Source organism: Vombatus ursinus, unplaced genomic scaffold, assembly GCF_900497805.2.
Source record: "Vombatus ursinus unplaced genomic scaffold, bare-nosed wombat genome assembly UNPS02011369.1, whole genome shotgun sequence".
Taxonomy (NCBI): Eukaryota; Metazoa; Chordata; class Mammalia; order Diprotodontia; family Vombatidae; genus Vombatus; species Vombatus ursinus.
In genome coordinates, this window is record NW_020951147.1 from 559,634 (window position 1) to 581,470 (window position 21,837).

Sequence of the window (21,837 nt, forward strand, 5' to 3'; positions counted from 1 at the left end):
GTTTAAAATAGAAACACACACACAGAAACTCCCGTGAGTGGCAGATTATTAATAAATCGACATGCAGTCCAGAATTCGTTCTTCCTTTTCTTTAGAGGAAAGACTCAACTAAGCAAAGATGAGGAGGGAGCAAAAGGCGGGGTGGGGGGAGAAGGCACGCAATCTTTAATCACTGAAGCGGTGTTTGGTGAATTCCAATCCACTGGGGAAGGGGAAGGGAATAAGCATTTATTAAGCACTCACTGTGTACCAGACACTGCACTGAGCTCTTTATAAATCTCATCTGATCCTCCAAACAACCATGTCAAGTAGGTGCTTACAGTTGAAGACACCGAGGCAGACAGATGTTAAGTGACTAGGCCAGGGTCACCCACCTACTAAGTGTCTTAAGACAGATTTGAATTCAGATCTTCCTGACTCCAGACTCTGAGCCACCTAGCTGCCTACCATAAACCAAGTGCCAGTGATAAAGAAACGACATGAAATGGCTCCCATCCTCAAGGATTTTATGTTCTGTGGGGGAGGCGTTAGAGATGGCAACGTGTACACAGAAAATTACATATGCATGTATGAATAACACACGTAGATGCAGATGAATGTATGTATACATTGAGAGGATGGTAACATCTAGAATAAACAAGCAAGGAATCCCATTGGCCAAGGCTTCGAGCTGAGCCTTGGGAGAAGTCAGGAATTCTGAGAGGTGGAGATGGGGAGGGCCTTCCAGCCACTTGGAATGGCCTAGACATAAATACAAAGGCAGGAACTGGGAGATTTGGGTGGCCGGGAACAGTCAGAAAGGTTCCCACAAGAGACTCCTATCAAAATCAAGCCAGAAAGGTAGACTGGGAGACCAGATTGGAGAAGCCTGGGAATGGCAGGCTGAGGGAGGAGACTTTCCCTTTCCCGATCTTAGTAGGGAGCCCTCTGCGGGCCGAGTCTCTGTCACGGAGGGGAAGGATCTGGAAGCAGGTCACCCGGACTCTCTGGGGCAGAAGTTGCCCGTTCCCTCGCTTATCCATTGGTTTTTCTTCGCTCTCTATGTGAGGAAAGTCTTTAGGAAGCTCTTGCACACTTGAAAAATCATGCTCATAATTCATACTTTTCTTTTTAAAACATTTTATTTTTCCCCCAGTTACATGTTGCAACAATTTTTTTTTAACATTTGGGTTTTTTTTTTTAAGTTTTGAGTTCCAGATTCTGTCCCTCCCTCTCTGAGAAGGTAAGCAATCAGATCGAGGTTGTACAATTCATGCTCTTCTTGTTACTGGTTTTTTATCTGCTCCTCCTCCCCCCACCCCCATCTAGACTAGTCCTCCCTTGTCTTCCTCCAGCCCCAGCTCAGGTGCTGCCCCCTCCACGCAGCCCTGAGACAACAGAGGCCCCCGCCGGTAGTGCCCAGCCCTTTGATAGGGTCATAGCTTAGAGCGAAAAGGAGCTCAGAGGCCATCTAGCCTTTACATTTTACTGACGTGGAAACTGAGACCCAGAGCTGGGAACTCATATGGCCAAGGTCACACAAGTAGAGAGCAGCTGATTTGGAACATGGACCAGGGTCTCTCGTTCCAAATCCTGTGCTCTTTTCTCTGCGCGGAGCTGCCTTCCTAGATGCCGCCTGCTTGATCTGGTCCTTCCCTATGTGGCTGTCATCTAACTTGCATGGGACTTCATTGTTTATGTGTTTCCCACACCCCATCCTCTCAGTAGAAAGTAAGCTTCTTGAGCGCAATGACTGTGCCCTATTTCTTCCTTGGTTCCCCAACATCTTGAAGAGTAAGTGTTGAATAAATCTTTGTTGAATGAAAGGCCAGAACAAGTATCACTTAGGGTGTGGCTGTGGTAGCATCTAGGCAGAAAGATTGGAAGAAACTGAGGAGGAATCTCCTTCCCCCTCCCCAGAGCAGAAGGGATTAACTAGAGGTATGATCCCATATGGGGAAAGGTAGATTCAAGCCAGGTGAAATCAGATCCAAGGGACAGGTGTGAACAGGAGCTAGCCAGAGGAGGAGGGAGCCCAGAATAGTGCAGGCAGGGGGAAACCTGTGGTGTAACCCACAGTGGAAGAAGTGGAGAAGAGACCAGTAATTAAAACGGGCATTTTCCTGCTTAAGTGCCATGATTCAAGTGTCATGAGTTCCCAGTCAGGTGGGAGAAAGGAGTGAGTGGAGTCCAGGGAGAGAGGTATTTCTGAAACTCACAGTGGGGCCTGCCTATGAAAAGACAGGGAAGTAGAGGCCATCTGAGCTCTAGTAAGCTCAGATCAGCGCTTGGTTTAAAGTCAATGGCTAAGAGTCTTTTAGGTCAAGTCTTGCAGTATGATCGACTGCCTGGTGGAGTCCAGGAAGGTCCTGGATAGTAAAGGGAGATCCTAGGAAGAATAATGGGTCTGGATGCTGCGGGGGGGGGGGTTCCCTAGATATATTCCTATATTTGGATAACAATGTTGTGTAGGGAAAAAGAGCCCTGCATTTGGAACCAGGAGCCCTCAGTTCAAGTCCCAGCCCTGCCAATATGAAATCTGCACAATCTTAGGTAAGGTCATACATCTCTGAGTCTTAGTTTTGTCTCTAGTAAGATTGGATGCTGCTTCTGATTGAATCAATCTTGAAGGGCCCCTGTGAAGATCAGAAGAGCTAATGGACCTAACAGGCTTTGTAAACATAGAAGACAGAAATAGGTACACATTCCTGGTATACCTCTGAATGCAGTGCACTATGGTAGCAAGTGCCCTGGGAGGGAAGCTGGGAGACCTCAGTTCAAGTCCCAGCCCTACCTCCAAGGAGTTTAGTGATATTGGCAAGTCATTGCCCCGATCTAGGGCTCAGTTTCCCCATTTGTAAAATGCAAGATGCTAAATGAGATGGTCTCTCTAAGGTCCCTTCCAGCTTTAACTCTTCATTGTTTAACCGTGGCTCCTATATGTTGTGGCCCACCTCCCTCCCCCAGCACTCATGCCAAAGAGACCTTCTGGGTTGATTGCCCTTGGCACATGGGCTGGTCTTAACTGATTAAGTTAGCATCGACAGCAGCTGCTTCATGGGGCAAGGGCGTGTAGGGTTTCCCACATCAGCCTTTCTAAAAAATCCCTTTTAAAACTATACCCTCCCCATTTGTACTTCTCTAGAGCACTACCAGAGAGAGTGGGCAGCTAGATTTTGCTGATGGTCATTTTAAGTCTTACTAATTTCATGGCAACAAGAAAGATGAAAATATTTGAATCTCATTCCATGTTTTCTCCCTAAAACTAAAATTGTACCTCATTTGTGGCAACATCTACATTTTTGATACATAAAGTCTCAAAGTTGTTTTAATAATTTCTGGAGATCTGGTAATTTCCTCAGGAACCCTTCCCATTTTCTAGAGAAGGGCTGGCATCCCCACCAGCACACATATCAAAGAGACCTCATGGCCTGATCCCCTGGCATGTGGGCTGGTCTTAACTTTAACTGGTCTTCTTTAGCTGTGGCAAGCCCTCTCTGCCCAGCTCAAAGGGAATTAGCTGAATAAATCCATATATCTTTGGGAAATTCTAGTCTTGTTCTCCGACTGTGACACCTAAATCCAGATGTGTAGAGGCTCTGGTTTCTCCACCCACCCCAGCCCCAGGGAAAGTATACCTCTCCATCTTCACTTTGTAAACATAATCCTTAGTGAGTTTCCCTGAGGAAATGGGTCTTTCTCTTGCCCAGCAAATGCATTGTTTTCTGGAGCCTGGAGTTTGAATCCTGCCTCAGACATTCAGTATCTGTTCAACCCTGGGCAAATCACTTAACATCTCGGAGGCTCAATTTCCTCATATGAATGTGAGGTGATAGAGCCAGGTGGCTTCCGGATATCCTCTAAATCTATGATTCTCTTGACTGTTGCCTGAACTGCCAGGGCTCATGGCCCAGATTCAATCAAAAAGTGTTTATTAATTGTACCCTGTGTGAGATGATAGGGATCTAAGGACAAAAGTGAAGCAGTCCCTTCCCTCCAGCAGCTTACCTTCTATTAAAAAGATACACTGACTTTCCCAGCAGGAGCTCCTGGAAAACACATTGATAAATTTGATGAAGGGAGCTCCTACACAATTCTCAAATGCTAGGTTTTTGCCCCAGGTAGTGAAACAAACCCAAGTTAATTTTCAGCACAGATCTCAGAAGCCATTTCATCCCTTTCTTCTTCCAGCATGGATTAAACACCTACTGTGTGCCATGCCCTGTGCTCTGGGACAGGGGAAAATATAAAGAGATTTTTGACGCTGCCCTCCATTTTGGATAGGGGTTGGACTGGACAGTCAATGAAGTCACTTCACATCTGAGATTCTGTTGTCATGAAGCTTGAGTGTAGTAGGAGAAAGAAGCCCTATGCATGAATAACTAGAGTCCAAAATAGATAACTGTCAGTGCTAAGTGAAGTCAGACAATGCAGCAGACACTTCCAGCTGGAGAGATCAGGGAGGGGGGATTTCAGTCAGGATATGAAGGCTGAGAAGATTTCAGCAGGCAGAGATTGTGGGGACCATTTCATGCATAGGAGATGAGGGGAGCAAAGTGTTTTTCTTTCAAGGAATATTGATTAACTTCCCCCTCTGTGCAAAGCAGGCTTTCCCCATGTGTCCAGGAGATAGAAAGTAGCTCTGGCTGGCTGACTATGAAGTCAGAAACAAGAGTGGCCAAGCCCTTTTCAAAGCCATCCTGATTCTATCACGGTATTTTGTGTCTAGTTCAATTCGACAAGCCTTTATTAAGTGCCTCTAATATGCCAGGCAGTGTGCGAGTCACTAAGAGTACAGAGACCAAATGAAAAACTTTCTGCTCTTATGAGGTGGGGGTGGGGATCGAATATAATATGTATAAAAGTAAGCAGATAGACAATCAAGACCAAATAGCTCAAGACAATTTTAGAAAGGAGAGGGTGATAACAGCTCAGGCGGATTGTGAAAGTGGGATGGAAGGCAGCCCCTGAATTGTGTTTTAAAGGATGTGAGGGACTCTAGAAAGAGGAGAGAGGATATGACAAACACAGGAGACAACTTGTGGAAAGAATTAGCACTGGAAGGCCAGAGGTAGGCTGCTGCCACTGGCCGGCAGGGAAACTTGAAATTGAGAGTAAGGAAGAGGAATGATTACTGTTAGCTGGCTGGCAGCATCCTTCCTCACCCTTATTTACCCTAAGCCCTTCTTATGTGGCGTGCCATAGAGCAGCCTTTTTGCTCATCATCTGGTACTTGAGAAAGGCTTTTTGATGGCCACTGAAGTCTCGAAAACTCAATGTTCTAGGACCTGGTGTCACAAAAGGGGGGAATCTTGGCTCTGTATGTTCCTCCACTCATCCTTTTCCAGCCCAGTTCTGTTTGACACATAGTATGTCAGCCATATGGAATTCAACCCTAAGCGTTTGGGATGCCTTCCCTTTCCCATTTGAAACGTTTATTTCTGATGTTCTCTTAGCAACACAGAGCTGTGCACTCCATTCCAGCTGCCACCGGCCAGTAGTTGGGCTGATGTGCCGGGGCCATTCCCCTAGTGCCAGCCTGCTCAAGTTTAGGGTCAGGGCTGCAAGCCAAATGGGAAATGTCATTTGTTGTCCCCCCCACCCAGGCTCTGAAATACATAAGCTTGCATTCTTTGCCTGTGGGGATCGAGGTTCAGCTCTGACTTCCTTACTGGAACCTCTACAAAAATATCGTTGCTCTCCACATTTCACGTTCCACATGTGCTGCCTTTTTATGGAGAAATGCTGCGGGACTGTTGTTGTTTTTTGTTTTGTTTTGTTTTTAACCAAGCTTGGAGATGTTCATTTTTGTTAATGGCACAGCATTCCACAAAAATGGCTGGATTGCCAGAGAGTTTTCTTATTTCTCTCTGAAAAGGGGAACAAAACCCCCACCAGTTTCCGGCAGTGTAATCACCCCAGTGGGGATGCGGGGGAGAAGCCGATCGTGCATGTGTCTGATTGCTTTCCAACTGAAATATGGGTCACGGTCGGACGTACTGCGGGGCCAGATTTGCCTTGGCGCTTTATGGCATAGATGCCCTTCAAGGGCTCGCTGAGTGCTTTTCTCTGCTGACTTTTTTCAGTAGCTCCTCAGACCTGCGAACAGCACCAAGCATTCCCACCCCTTTCCCCACCCCCACCCCCACCCCAACCCCACCCCCTCTGGCTGCTCTTTCTTTCATTTAAAGAAAACACTCCCTTAGTTGCTTTTTGTTCACGAGCCCCCCAAGAGTTAAGGAGAAGTTCATTGCTGCCCACGCAGGCTGAGCCTTTCCTGTGTCTCCCCCACTCCCAGCTGCTGGCTAGCTCCAGCTCCTAGGGGCTTTTCAGTGACTCGGTCCTCATCCCCAGCCGTGCTATGTGATGCGACGCTTTTCTGGTTGGCACTCCAATTTGCCTGCTCCTACATGTGAGTCTTGCAAAAGCAGGCTCCCGTCTAGTCTCCAAGGCTATAGCAGGGCTCACATGACCGGGACAGTGAAAGACAGCCAGATTTGAGAGCGGCCCCAGTCTCCGCCCGGCACGGCACGGCGGGCTCCCAGCTGACAGACAGAATATGGGGTGGGCTTTGTCACCAGAGCACTGGGGCTGGCGTGCCCAGCAAGGCTCAAGATTGCACCGTGCCCAGAAACCTGCTGCCTCTTTCAGGGTGCAGGCAGAAAAAACCCTAAGAAAGGGGGGTGCCCCCTCTTGTCGCCTGGCCAGCCGAGTAGGCTCTGTCGTGCAAGGACAGCATCCAAAGTAAGGGGGAAGCATGAAGTCTTTGTTAAGCGCCCTGACAAAGAAGGAAGGTAAGGAGATGCTGGAGGAGCCCTCCGGTAGAGGAAGAGAACTGCCGGCTGGGTTGGGGGGGTGGTAGGTGGAACAGTGACTCCTTAGACAGACCTGACTGCTCAGCAGGGGCGATTCGAACCCTTTGGGGAGGGAAGGAGCATCTTGGGTCAGGGTTCCATATTGGGGAAATATCACTTGGAAGGAAAAGTAGAGAGCTGGAGTCTCAGCCCCTGCTTCCTGTTCACATTGACAAGACTGCTGCTTCTTAAGGAAAGTCTATGGACCTTAGAGAACGTTGTTACCGAATGCTTGGAAATGTGACTCGCTGGCATGCTGTGTTGTTAAATGAGATCCCAGGGAATCCATGGAAGGCTTGACTTCAGTCCTTCAGTTGGCTCAAAGGGCAGCAAAGGACTTGGCCAAGAACTTGGCGAATGCAAGGGTTCAAGGCTTGGGGGCTCGTTTGCTGCTGGCATCTCCCTGCTCTGCTGGGCTTGGCAGTTGGGTTTTCTGTCCCCGGACTCTGATGGGATTGATGAGTGAGACAGTGGAGAGCTGATTTGGGGTCCATACGCTTCTTGTCATGCCTTGTGTGATTTTTATTGTGGAAAGGAATATAAATAACTCATGTAAGACAGCGCTAAGAAAATACCCATCCACTTAGACTTTGCAGATCGCCAGAAATAAAAAGGGGAGGGGGAGAGTTGGGTGGAATATTAATTATTTTGGACAGAAAAGTGGTTCTTTTTCATCTTTTTTTTGCCACCAAATCAGCCCTTTGTGGGTGTTTCTAATTGAGTAGTTTGTCCATCAGAGAGCCTTCCTCTTCGGAAGTGAGAGGAGTTATTCAGTCCTTGGAAAGGATTGGTTTGGGAAAAGGCTCCTAGCCCCAAGCTCTTTGCTCGATAAATGAAGAGGGAAAAAAAAAACTCAGAGGAAACAGGCAGGAAGCTCATGGAACATGGATCTCAATAGCATCAAGGGCCCTTTCCATTCAAATGGTCATCTCCATGCCTCTTCCATGTTTCCATTTCAGAAACTCCCCATTTTGGGGTGGAGGGCTGAAGGTGGTGGTGAAGAAGTATTAAGATGTTCTGGGCTTCTCTGAGGGGCTCTCCTATTAGCATTCCCCTTCCCTTCCCCATATGGGGCTTGGGGGAGAACCCCTTTGGAATTTCAGTGATTGACCAGCGTGTGTGTGGGCTGCCTCCTCTTGGTGTTGTGGACTGGGGAGTGTCGTGAGAGATGTACAAAATTGCGTTCTAGGTTAGATTCCAGGATCATGCAGACGAGACTGAAGCTCAGAGAGTTTAAGGGACTTGCCCAGGGATGTAGAGTGAGCAGGCGGCTGAGCTGGGACCCAGATTCTCTCGGGTCCTCTGTCCCTGCGTCCTCTGCTCACTGCTGCTCTGCCACTCTGGGGGATGCCAGTGAAGATCTGCCTGTTGCTGGCTTTGTCCGTGATCTTTTGTTCAGGATGGTTGACGTTTCCATAGGTCTTTAAGGCTGCCAAAGAACTTTTCAGGCTCAGTCTCGTCAGACCCTCCCAACAGTCTTGTGAGGTAGCTGCCGTCATTATCCTCATACAGGTGTGGAAGCTGAGCCCCGGAGAGGTTAAGGGAGCTGTCCAGGGCCTGAGGTGACTTTGAACCCAGGTGTTTCTGACTCCAAGCCCCAGACTTTATCCACTGCACCATACTGCCTGTCTTTCATAAAGGGTTGCCTTTGGGAGATGTATTTTACCTCCCATTAACACATCCACCCCCTCCCCCAATTGTCATCCATCTTTTTCAAGGACATCCGTGTCACGCGCTGTCACATAGGCTGGAAAGTAATAATTCACCAGAATGATCCTAGGGCTGGGAACAGCGAGGGCAAGGTAGAGTGATTGTGAGCAAGCGTCCTCCCCGGTAAGAGCTGTCACATACATCTTCCTCCAAGAAGTTGATGACGTCTCTGGAGCTGACCACCAAGAGCTCCTCCAGAGGATAAGTGATGCCCCTCCAAAGCAGGAGGTAACGATAGAGGATGAGTGCCTCATAGAGGCTGCCCTCAGCTGAGGATTTGGGTTTGTTCCCAGAGACAAAGGCGTCATCAAGAGCAGTGGGTGAGGAAAAAGACCCATTGCATGGTTGGGCTAGAACTGCCAATCCAGATGTGGATGCAAAGGCTGTATCACTTATTCCATTTTCCTGGCAGAGCTAAAAGCGTTCTGGGACAAATAACATTGTTGTCATCTATTGAGAATAAGAAAAAAAAACACCTCAAACTTTTATTTATTTATTAATAAACTGAAACTGCACGAAAGAACTGTCCCTCCTCCCCTTACCCCTCATGCCTTAGCCGCCTGCACCACCGGGGCAGAAGAACTTCAAGTCACTTCAGCCAAGCTTTTGCATCATTTTAAGGTCATTCACTTCTGGCTTTCCAAAGCCGTTCAAATGTTGACTCGTTCAACTTCTTAGTGGTATCTTTTAAAGTGTCCCTCAGGGCCTGAGAAATGTCTACCTAAGACCCAATGGCCCATCCCTTCCCTCGCCTGTGGTCCCCAGAGCAGGCTCCTTGCCTTTGTCCTGGTTTTGCTTTGGGAAACTGCCAGTGAAAGTGGGACCTCGTTTGAAAATTCTCGACTGCCTAATAGCCCCTCTCATTTTACCCGATGCCGAGAACAGAGAGTTGGGGGAGGGGGGAGAGATTGAGCTATTGCTTAATTGGAAAGACTATGACTTCCCTGATGTGCCATTTAAAAATGCTTACCGGCTGTATTTAATCAAAGCTTGATTCTGAGCAAAATTCCCCAGGAAATAGTCGGATGCTTCTTTGCATTTCCCTCATGCTTCCAAATTGTGCTCTGCCCTTTACTGCTCGCTGAAGTGTGTACACTTTTAAAAGGATTGTTGTGTGGCACCAGCTGGGCACAGCGGAGAGAGCACAGCATTCTGAGTCACAGCGCTTGGATCCCGGCTTGCTGCTTGTGGGCAATCTCCTTCCCTTCCTGGACCTTTGCTTGCTTCCTAAGACAAGGGCCTTGGCCAAGCTGAGCTAGGAATTCCTTCTAGCTCCAAAGCCTTGGACCCCTAGGAGGCCTGGGCTTCTGGAGAAAGTGAGAAAGAGGATCTGACTCTCTTTCTCTGCATGCTTTTCAAATGGCAGCGATAGGAAAGTGCCATAGGTGAGGTGGCGTAGAGATAAGACAGCCAGCCTCGAACCCAAGACTTGCTCAGTCAAACAATATTTGTGGGACACCAACACATGCTAGCTGAGTGAGGTTGGCACAGGAACCGGCTCATAGTAGGTGCTTAATACTTGCTTGTTGATTCAACTGGGCAAGACCCTAACCTCTCAGGGCCCAGGCACTAACTCCCTTAAGTCCAACTTAAAGATAAGTCACCATTCTGCCTAAATGGATCGAGTTTCCACACTGGAAGTTCCTTATCATCAATAAAATAACAAGTTCCCCCTCCTCTTCAAAGAAAAAGGCAGGAAGGAGAGAAGGACTGTGTAAGCGAGAAATGGCACATGAGTTTCCTTTCCAGCTCTGAAGTTATCATGGAAGATTGGTCCCGAAATATTAATAGGTGAATCCACACTGGCCCTGAGAAACCCTTCCATCTTTCCGCTTTTCCTCTGCTCCACATTCATCCCCAATTTCAGTTTCTCTTAGTCTCTTAAGCTGCCAGGAAGAACCATCAGCACCGGGCCTTGGGTGTCGGTGCCAGGAGAGATGTGGCAAACCTTTTTTATCTAAATTGTCTCAGCTGTTCTTGGGATTGGAGAAATGACACTTCTCCTCTCGGACCCGCCTTCTCTCGGGGATACTTATTTCTTTCTCCTTTATTGTGGCCTGTTTATTGAACAGTGCTCTCGTTCTTGGAGCAGTCAGGGAAGAGAGTTACAAGAATGGCTTGTATGCAGAGAGCTTGCAGGCTGATCCCCAGGACCACCGGAGGCATGAAAACCCAGGTGGGTGGGGAGACAGCTCCCCCAGGGCCAAGAAGGAGGGCTAGTTTGCTCTTGACTTCTTTCTTTCTTCCAAGGCTGTTTTATGAGTTTGCCTCAGAGGGCTACAGGGCAGAGAGGGTGGTTCCTATTCCAAGTCATAGACATCCCTGGCCAGATAATGACCCTCAGTTTCTAGAAGCATTAAACATGTGTTGACCCCAGGGGATCCAACCTGCTCTCCTAGAAAGCCCCAGGAGGCATTGCTGTGACTGAGCACTCAATAAGGGTTTTATAAAGTAGTTTAAAATCGGTGGTTTGAATAGAAAGTGCCGTTCTTAGATAGAGCTGCCTGGATTTGTGTGAATGGGAAAAGAGAACCTAGATCTGACCAAAATAGGACCGATGGGTGCAGGTTCTAAGAAGCCTAATTTCAGCTTAGCCAAAGAATGAGCCTTCAGACTAGCACTGTCCAATAGAAAAAGGACCTTGGGAGGTAGTGAGCTCCCCATCACTGGCACTGTTCAAGGGGCAGCTGAATGACCATCTGTCAGGAATTCTAGGGGTTTGAGTGTACTGCAAGCTGAACATAAGTCAGCAGTGTGATTGGGCAGCTAATGTAAACTGAGCTTTTATTGAGAGTCACAGTGTATAGAACTATTGAACTGGAGTGGGCAGTGACAGTTCCCTAGTGGTATCACAGGACCATAGATTTAGAGCTAGAAAATGCCCTAGAGGTCAGCCAGTGTGACCCTCTCATTTCACAGATGAGGAAACTGAGGCCTAGTAAGGAAGGTCATGCCTCACCCATGGCCACCCAGGAATAAGGAGCAGAGCCAGGCTAGGCTTGAGTAGAATGAGGGCTGAATTGGGAATCAGAGGAGCTCAGCTGGAATCCCAGCTCTCTTGCTTCACCTCTCTGGGTCTCAGTTTTCTCATCTGTTTAATGGGAGTGTTGCACTGGGTGGCCTTTAAGGTGCCTTTGCTCAGAGTCTCTGATTCCATGACCCCATGCTTCCAATTCAGGAAGCACAGGAGATGAGACAGCTGGTAGCACACTGGACAGAGCACTGGACCTGGGGTCAGGAAGACCCGAGTTCAAATCTAGCCTTGGACATTTACTATTTGTGTGATCCTGGGCAAGTCACTTAATCGCTGTCTTGGTTTAATTTCCTCAACTATAAAATGGGGCTAATAATAGCACCTACCTTGAATGATTATTGTGAGGATCTAATGAGATAATATTTGTAAAAAGTGCTAAGTCTAGGCACTGTATACATTTAGAGCCATCCACTGGGCCTGGGGTCAGAAAGACCTGAGTTCAAATCCAGCCTCAGACACTCACTAGTTGTATGACCCCTGGGAAGTCATTTAACTTCTGTTTGCCTCAGTTTCCTCGACTATAAAATAGTGAAAATAAGAGCGCCTACCTCCCAGGATTGTTGTAAGGATTAAATGAGATAGTATCTGTAAAGTGCTTAGCCCAGTGCCTGGTACACAGTAGACACTTAATAAGTGCTTGTTTCCTTCTTGCTTTCCTTCCAGTTCCGCTGCCCTTTCTACTGTATTATATTGTCTTAGAATCATCCCTCCAACCCCTTTATTTTATAGCTGAGGAAACTGAGTCCCAGTGAGGGGAAGAGTAGCATTTGACCCCAGGCCCTCTGACTCCCATTCCAGCATTCTGTCCACAGGGGTTGAGCCTTGATAATCTCTGTACAGATGAGGAAATTTGCCTCTGCGCTGGTGCAACAATTGAGTGCTTCTTAAGCTGTCCACATCTGTCACATCACACATTTTCGGAGGGAACGCGCGATGGTGAGGGAGGGCGTGCAGACACTCCTTCCACGCACGCTTCCACAGTGACTGCTGAGGGGGGAAGCAGTCATTCCTGTTGAAAATGGGCTCCAGCCCATGAGCTCCCCAACTAGCCTCATGGCTGGCTGTTTAGCCTCTCAGGTTGGGGAACAGATTTTAAAGGCTATTAACTCTAGTTTAACTAACATTCTTATGTTAAGCAGAAGTATCTGAGAAAAGTCACATCTTCCTGCCCAGCTCCATAAATTGGGCTTACCTGGTTTTTTAAAAAATCTATTCGAAGGATTTGTTTTTGTACCATATACACCTCTTCCTGCCCCTTTTTTCCCCTCGTGAGAGTGAGAAGGCAAATTCCCATCAAGTGAGCTGAAGTTGACTGGAATGCATTTTCCTGAAATGTATAATGAGGGGAAGGTCTGGGTTTACCCAAATGTTTTTGCTTTTTAATTTAATTTTACTGTTTCTAATAATTCCTTTATCCAGAACTTTATGCTTGTATATGTTACCTAGGAACAACTAGATGGCTCAGTGGTTAGAGTACTAGGCCTAGAGACAGGAAAACCTGAGTTCAAATCCAGCCTCAGATACTTACTAGCTTTGTGACCCTGGGCAAGTCACTTAACCTGTTTGCCTTAATACACTAGAAAAGGAAATGGCAAACCACTCTAGTATCTTTGCCAAGAAAACCCCATGGACATACGGTCCAGGGGATCACAAAGAGTCAAACACAACTGAATGAATGACTGAACAACCACAAAAATGTTACTTTCTCTGATTCTCATGTACCTCATGAGGGAAAGGGTATAAGTACTCTCCCCATTTTAAAGATGAGGAAATTGAAGCTGACGCGAGCAGATTTGTCCAAATTCACACAGCCGTTAAGTAGTGAGCCGGGTGAGAGGAGATGATTTCAGGTCACGTCGTTCTCTGTGCCTCAGTCTTCTCACTTGAGAGGCTTGGGCTCGATGACCTCATCTAGGTCTCATCCAATGCAGGTGTTGCTGTTCTGCTCAGTTCTGGTCAGACCCAATGAGGGACAGGATCCAGTTTGGAACACCACTGCATTTAACAAAGAACATTGCTAAACTATAGTGTGTCTAGAGGAAGGTAACCAGGCCAGTGAGAGGCTTTGAAATTCTAGAATCATAGCTTTAGGGCTAGAAGACCTTCTGAGGGCCTAGAGTTTAACTCCCCCATTTCACAGAGGAGTAAACTGAGGCTGAAGTATGGGAAATGGCTTACCTAAGGTCACAAGACAGTAAGTGGCAAAGCATGAATTTGAACCCTGTGACTCCAAATCCAAGGCCCTCCCCACTGCCCCTAAATGATGCTACGTGAGGCTTGGTTGAAGGAACCAAGGGGATTTTTTAGCCTGAAGAAGAGTGGGGAATAGGAAGATGAGCAGGGATACCATGGCTGGTTTCCTGTATTTGGAAGAAGTAGACCTTTTCTGCTTGGAACAATGAGGGAGATTTGCAATGAGACCAATGTTGGTGTGAGATCAGGGTAAAACCTCCTAATGACAAGAGCCCGCCCAAGGGAGGGTAGGCTGCTATCTCGGGAGGGAAAGAGTCCCCCCTACCTAGCCTTCTTCAAGGAAAAATGGTGTGACCGCTGTTGGGGTGTGTTGTTGAGAAGATTCTTTGCATCCCAGAGCTGAGCAGTAAGTGCTGAATACATGTTGGATGGGTAGATGGATGGATGGATGGATGGGTGTATGAGTAGATGGATGGATGGGTGGATGGGTGGATGGGTGGATGGATGGATGGATGGATGGATGGATAGATAGATGGATGGATGGATGGGTGAGTGGGTGGATGGATGGATGGATGGATGGATGGATGGATGGATGGATGGATGGATGAATGGGTGGATGGGTGGATGTTGAGCCAAAATGCAGAAGAACTTTGATCTAACAAATGAAGTCATAACTTTCTCTCCTTCAATATGAAAAGGAAGCTCTCCTTTGATAGAATCCTACGTTTAGAGCTTGAAGGCAGCTCAGAGACCCTCAAGTCCAACCTCTTTATTTCTAATATGAGAAAACTGAGCCCCAGAAAAATGAAGAAATGTTGCCAAGGCCACACAGCTAGTAACTGGACCCAGGTCTTCTTGACTCCATGTCTTGGGAAGCATAAGATTGCTCCCATACCAGGGCTCACCATGCTTTCTCTATCTTTTTCTCTCCTGTTATCCAGTGCCATTCAGAGAGGCCCCGACATATTCAAACCGGCGGCGGAGACCCCCAAGCACGCTGGCGGCCCCTCGCATCCTGCTGCGCTCCAACAGCGATAACAATCTCAACGTGAACAACCTCCCCGACTGGTCCGTGTGCTCCTCAGCCTCTTCCCACCGCAGCCTTTCACCCCAGCTCCTGCAGCAGATGCAGGGCAACCCAAATGGCACAGTAAAAACCATCGGGAGCTATACGCCGGGGCCTCGGAGCCGTTCCCCGTCGCTGAACCGGCTTGGGGAGGATGCCAGGAGGCAGCAGCAGGCACCGCCGCCGCCACAGCGGCACATCAGGTGACTTTGAGGCCCTGGCAAGGGCAGGAGGCTCTCAGCCTTTAATGCATGCCCCCTAAAACCTGTCCAGTGACTGTCAGGGGTAACTGCAGGTCAGGCTCAGCATCATTTTGGTTCCAAATCCATTTGTTGAAAAATCTTTTATAAGTGTGTTGATTTTGTGTAGTTTTCCATCTTCAGCCCAGGATGCTAAAAACAATTGAAGCCACCTCATGGCATTTTGGGATGTTGAGCTGGAAGGGAGACTCTCTCCTCCAACCTCCTCATTTTACAGAAGAGGAAACTGAGGCACAGAGAGGCAATGGGCCCAGGTAGCACAAAGCAGGGCTGGGGTTCGAGCCTTGCCCGTCTGAGTCATGCAGGGCCTCAGGGTGGTCATTCTGGACGTCTGGAGGGATGCAATCGTTGTATCTCTAGGACTGGTAGAAGGGGGAGGGGATTGCAGTGCCTCTGGCAAGGTCCTCGGATCAAAGTCCCCAGGCTCAGCTTTTCTTGCATATTCATTTTCTTCTTGGTCCTACCAGTGGGAGGCGCACAAAGCCTTTGGGCCCCGGCTGCCTAAGCTTGTCAGGCGCCTTGAGCTCTCCAGGAGGAGGCGGGTCCCGTGAAGTCCCAGGCCCTTCCTTCTCCTTCATTGTCACCCTCAGACTCCCTGCTGGAATGGGAGCCAGAGTGTCTCTGAAGGCTTTTCTGGCTCAGGCCAGTGTGGTGGGCAGGGCACCCTGGGGTCAGGCCAAGAAGAGAAGATCTGGTTTTCAATCCTAACTGTATAAGTTTGGCTAAGCCATTTAGCTCTTCTGGGCCTCAGTTTCCTCTTCTGCAAAATGAAGGGATTGGACCAGGCAGTATCTAAATTTCCTTCTAGCTTTAAATCCTCTGATCCTTGGTCTTAGGGGTTAAGTATGCCTTCCTTCTGCCCCACCCCCCCTTATGCTTTCTCCCTGGACCCCAGGGTGGTTGGGTGGGTGTTAGGGGAAGAAGGGAGACTGTGTTTTCTGTTGGTGCTGGCTTGCTTCCTCATGTGTGTGTGTGCATATGTATGTGGTTGGGGTGCAAGCAAAATGACCCCATCAAATATCAAGGCTGCCAATTATACAACTGTGCCCCCACCCCCAAGCCTGACGCTCCTGTGAGGGGACCTTGCTGATCTGAATTTTGCAGGCAGAGGAGCCCAGCCGAGGGGGACAGTGTGGGAAGGGAGGGCAGAGGGAGCAGTGTCCCCCACCTCCCCCTTACTTTACTGGGGCCAGAATGTCACAGACAGCCCCACTGCCAGGTCCCTTTGCCGTTGGCCGGGCCAGTGCGTCTGCATGGGGCTAGGGAGCCACAGGAGACCCTTGGAAGTGTGGAGTTCATTCTTAGCTCAAGGCTGATCCTCAGCCTCAGGAACCCAGGTGAAAGTTCCTGGGAGGCTGGGAATGATGCAGACCTCAGTGGCAGGAGTCCCAAAAGGCAGCCAGACTCACAGTGGGCCCTCAGTCACTAATATAGTGCCAGTTCCAAAGGGAGACATTTCTACTCTCCTGAATACGAAATTTTAATAAGATGCTAAAGACAGTGCATCCTGAATCTTGGCAAAGCCTCGGCTGAAGAGTGCTGAAGAGAAAATGGGGCCCCAGGGGCATTCAAGAGGTTTTTGACAATTATCTCTCCTTTTATCTTTGTGCCAGGGCAGCAGATCCAGTGAGGACAAGGCTGTCATTTCCCTGTTCTCATTACCTGTTCTATGAGTGCCTGTGTGGGTAGGGTGTGTGTGTGTGTGTGTGTGTGTGTGCGTGTGTGTGTGTGTGTGTGTATGTGTGTGTGTGTGTGTGTGATGGGGGGGAGGGACTGAGTGTGAATGGAGCTGTCATGGCCTTCCACTCCCTTTTCTACCACTATCTGTGTGAGAGCTTTGGGGGAGGCCGAGGAGCTAGGCCTAAGTTCAGTCCAGCGTTCCGTCCCATTCTGGGCCGAGCAGTTTGCCGGCCCGCTCTCTGGGGATTGGTGTGGCCAGAGGTGGCCAGTCAAGTCAGTCAGTAAGCTTTTATGAGGCACTTACTATGTGTCAGGCGCTGTGCTAAATTCTTGGAATAGAAAATCAAGTAAAAGAAAGATCATCACTGCCCTCAGGAAGCTTACCTTCTAATGATAAAGATAACATAGAAAAGGAAACTGAGAACTGGGGGAAGGGTGGACTGTGGGAGAGAGATGCTCCCCAGCCAGAAGACTGTGTTGGAGCCTGGTGGGAAATGAAGAGAGGACTGAGCTGGTGCCCTCCTGCAAAGGAGGGTCAGAGGAGCTGTCCAATCAGTGGGAGGGACCTGCAGGGCGGAAGGGCCTTCCCAGGTGTGACCTTCCAGGATGAAGAAGTTTCTGAGTCCTGATGGAGAAGTCCAATGGGGCCATTCAGCCCACTGGCTGTCCCCATGGGTGGGGTGTTCCCATGAAAACACTTTGGGTCGTGGCATCATGTGCTTTTAGATTTAGAGCTGTGAGTACCAACTGGAGTGGTGAGATGGGCGGACAGACAGAAAGGTAGAGGATAGACAGGCAGACAGAGTGAGTGAATGAGCAGCTATTAAGTGCTTGCTGCATGTTGGCCATTAGATTATGCTTAGCACTGAGGATGTAAATAGAAGCAAACCCAGCGGCCCTTTCCCTCACGGAGCTGACACTGAAGCGGGGAAGACTGTATATAAAAAGGAGCTGGAAAGAAAGTGGGGGACGAGGCAGGGGAGGGTCATGGCTCCAAGAATTGTCATGCAGGCCTGGCCCCTTCCTGGCAGATGAGGCAAAGCTGAGTGGGCAGAGTTGAGGGCCCCAGGCAGGGCAGGTCCAGGGCACCACCAGGAGGGACAGTGGAGGTGATGGACTGAGCTTAGAGCCCCTAAGAAGACACTGCACTGTGAACTGGCAGGAGGTTCTCAGTCTGGGGGAATATGCTGCCCGCCATCCCACCTTCCTGGGCCCGTGACTAACTGCATACAGGACTTTCCTAAAGTGAAGTCTGTGTCCTTCCTCCTGCCTCTGTAACCCCGGTGTCGCCCTCTTACCTCCAGGGTCAAATCTAAAGTTCACTGGTGTGGAAAGCCCATCAGCATCAGCCCCTTCTCTAATCCTGCTCCAATGGTCCACTTGCTTTTTCATACTCCATCTACCACCTCCAGGCCTTTGCAATCCCTGTACCCCCATACCTGGAAATCACTCCTCATCACCTCTTCGATTCTTTGACCTGCCTCAGATCTCAGCTCCATTCCTACCTTCTGCCGAAGCTCTCCCCGCTTCCTTCCCCTCTGAGACTGCCTTCCATCTCCTCCTCACATGCCTTTTATGCATCTAATTATTTCCATGTTACCTCCTTCCTTAAGACGAGCTCCTTGAGGGCAGGAACTATTTTTGTCTTCATTAGCGCTTGGCAATGCCTGGGGTTTTCCTGGCAGAGATACTGGGGTGGTTTGCCATTTCCTTCTCTAGCTCATTTTACAGATGAAGAAACTGAGGCAAACAGGGTTATATGACTTGTCCAGGGTCATATAGCTAGCAAGTGTCTGAGGCTAGATTTGAATTCAGGTCTCCTTGACTCCAGACCCAGCATTCTATCCAGTGCATCCCCTAACTGCCCAGCACTATGCCCAATGGCACATAGTAGGTGCTTGATAAATGCCTGTCAATTCACCTCTACCTACATACCTATCATATGAAACAGAGATATACCTTCCCTCTTCTACCTAAGAAAGACCATGACCATTATGATAACTCAGCTTTGTGGGGTGTTTTGAGGGTTACAAATCACTTTCCTCACAACATGCATGTGAGCCAGGCAGGGAAGCGATTGTTATCCCCATTGTACAGATGAAGACACTGAGGGTCAGACAGTTGACTTTTCCAGGGTTGCTGCTTGCTAAGTGGCAGAGGCAGAATTCAGCCCTGGGTCTCCCCTAGCCTCAGGGCCAGCAGTCTATCCACTGCAGTATTCAGAGGAGCATAGATCTGGAAAGGGAAGGCCCTTAGACATCATCAAGGCTGCCCTCCTCCTCTCACCCTCCTTGTTTAGCAGAGGAGACTTCAGTCCAGAGGTGAAGTGCCAAGCTGGGGTGGCACAGGGACTAAGGGAAAGGCAGATCCCATCCCAGATGCCCCACTTTGGGGTGCACATCAAGGCCTGGAAGTCTCAGGAGGCTCCGGGTGAGCACTCAGGCAAGACGTGCTGACTTAGTTTATTTTTGTCATGAGGATCCAAGCTCACAGGACTGAGCAGGAGCTGTGTGGTCACCCCGCCCCCTTCATTATCTGCAGCCACTATTAATTCTGGCTATTCCCCGCAGACCCTCACTCACACGCCCATGCCCCCATTCTGTTGAAAAAACCCTGTCCAGTCCTGATGATAGCAGAGGGGTCACTACATACCAGCATCCTGGGGCACTTGGGAATGTCCCTTCCAGCCATCACCCTTCGTGGTCAAACCTTCACCCTCCCATAACTTCTCCATTTGGATCTTTGGTGGTCTGGCTCCTGGAGACATGAAAATGATTAGCTATCCACACAATGTCTTCTATGAGGAGACTTGGGGGAAGTGTCTCAGGGGGCAGGCCTCCTGCTGGAAACTTGAAGGAAGCCAGGAGGAGACCTTTGTAGCAGCAAGGAGATCACCCTACAGAGGATGCCAGTGGCTCAGAAAGCACATCCAGGGGGAGCCTAATTTCATGCTGAGAAGTGGGGAGCAGAGCCCAGGCTGTGAACAGTCACTGTTTAATGTCAACACCTTACTAGGTGGTGGTGGGGAGCTGATATGAACCCTAGTAGTGCCAAGCCCTGAAGCCCTGCCCTGTCTCTGGCACCCCATCCCTACATGCAGCACACACAGACACGTGTATGCACACACATCCCCCAAATACTAGGCAGGAATAGCGGAGATCAGGAGTACACACACACACATTTACACATACACATGCACGCACACACACACACACACACACACACACGCATCCACAGGGACAGGACTGCCCATGATGGAGTTTGGTCAGGGCTATCTGAAGCTTCCTCAGATCGTCAGGAGCAGCCAGAGAGTCCCCTCTTCTGGTGCCACCAGTCCCCTCTAGGTCATGGTGAAGCATCCAAGATGGAGGTCTGTTTGGGGAGGTTAGTTGGCATGTAAGGCCAGTTTTCCCATTCTCCCCTTTCCACGAAGATAACTTCTTTTGAAAGATAACTTTCTTCTTTCCAAGAAGATAATTAGCTTTTCCAAAGCTATCTCCCTTTGCCTCTCAAGACAGAGATTCTCTGGCTCACACACAAGAAAGCAGTTTGTGTAAACAGGGGACAGTTAAAACTATTAAAAAGTTAAAATCATGCTCCAATACAGTGGGAAAAGGTGAGGCCCTCTGCTTCTAGCCTGGAGAGATGCACAGCATGGTAGTGATGGGCACCCGGGGTTTGCACTGACTTCTGTGGAGCTGTCCAGTGGGGGAGAAGGGGATGCCAGGCAGCGAGGCTGATGGGAGCGGGGTCCGTCATTCACCCAGGACATTTACATGTTCGAAGGTATATCTTGACATGTGTTATTGGGAGGGAGGAAGGGGGAAAGTGATCAAAAGAGAAAGGAGAGAGACAGAGACAGAGACGACAGAGAGAGACAGAGAGCTGATAGACCAGGGGTTATGTGGAAAGTGTGAAGAGAGAGGAACTGGGCAGGACAATGAGGTGGGTTCAGATCTGAATGAATGGGAAGTCCCAAAGAGTGGTCACCAATGAGCCAATGTCAGCCTGGATGAGCCTCAGTCTTCTGATCTGTAGAATCTGTAGGGGATAAGGGTAGCGCCTCTGTTGCAGGGTTATTAGGTGACCTTTGAAGAGTTTCCTCGGTGTTGGCTATCATTGTCATTCATTTTATCAACCAGCTGCTGCACAGATTGGTTCTGGTGGCCCTAGAGTGGAGAGCAAAGAACAGTGGATGGAGGTTTCAGCGAAGCGGATTGAGGATGGTGGAGCAGGCTGCTGCGGCGGGGTACCAGGCGACCCCGCACTGGAGCCAAGGGTGGAGAACCTCCTGGCGGGGCTGTCGGGGAATGGGGTTCTTGTTCAGGTGTGTGTGGGGGGGGGGGTTGGACTGGATGGACTATGAGCCCTCCCTCCCCCTCCCCTTGTTCGGTGAAAAGTCTAAGAGGTTTTCTGTCTCAACGGAGTTAAAATGTGAGGAAAGAAAACCTCATGGAGGCAGGAGGGAGTTTGGAGAAACGTGTGTTTACCAGATGTAGAAGGGGGGATGGGGTGTGGGCTGCAGCAGGGAAATCGGAACACTGGACCCACTTTGGACTCCTCAGCTCATGATGGGCCGATTCCCTGCGCTTGGAGAACGTCTGGAGCCACTGTAGACAGACCGGGGGAGGGCGTTGCCCCCAGACACCTCAGAGCACTCCACATTCTTCATAGGTTAGATTAGAATGTCAAGGACCACGAGTAACAGATTCATGTCCTCTGCCTTTGGTCATTCTTAAGCCTCTCAGAGTCTCCATCTTGAGCCCATCGATGCTCACTGTCCATTCTGGACGCACATGAGATGATGCCCTTTGAGAGTTCCTGTCACGTGCTTCTGTTCGTTGTGTTATTCCTGGGAAGGTTGGCGCTGAAGGCTTAGGCCCAGAATGGGATCTCCTTGAGGACAGGCCCTCAGGGTGCGGCTTGTTTTGCTATGGTTATTTCTTTTTCTTTTGGCCTCCCATATAGTGAGCACTTAGTAACTTAGTGACCAATGTAGGGAATGGCTGGTGGGGGAAATGATGAGAACATGTTCTTTTCAGTAAGCATGTGTTACTTATG

The 21,837-nt window shown here is 49.1% G+C and overlaps 1 protein-coding gene across 4 annotated transcripts in view; it reads left to right on the forward strand.

Moving 5' to 3' along the window:
• The window catches only part of SHANK2 (SH3 and multiple ankyrin repeat domains 2), a 712,956-nt gene that overhangs the window by 248,716 nt on the left and 442,403 nt on the right, over window positions 1-21,837 (forward strand). For all 4 annotated transcript variants that reach the window (XM_027856171.1, XM_027856170.1, XM_027856172.1 and 1 more), the window contains exon 12: window positions 14,712-15,039. In XM_027856171.1, coding sequence (XP_027711972.1) covers window positions 14,712-15,039 — 328 coding nt within the window. The remainder of the gene's footprint in view (window positions 1-14,711; window positions 15,040-21,837) is intronic.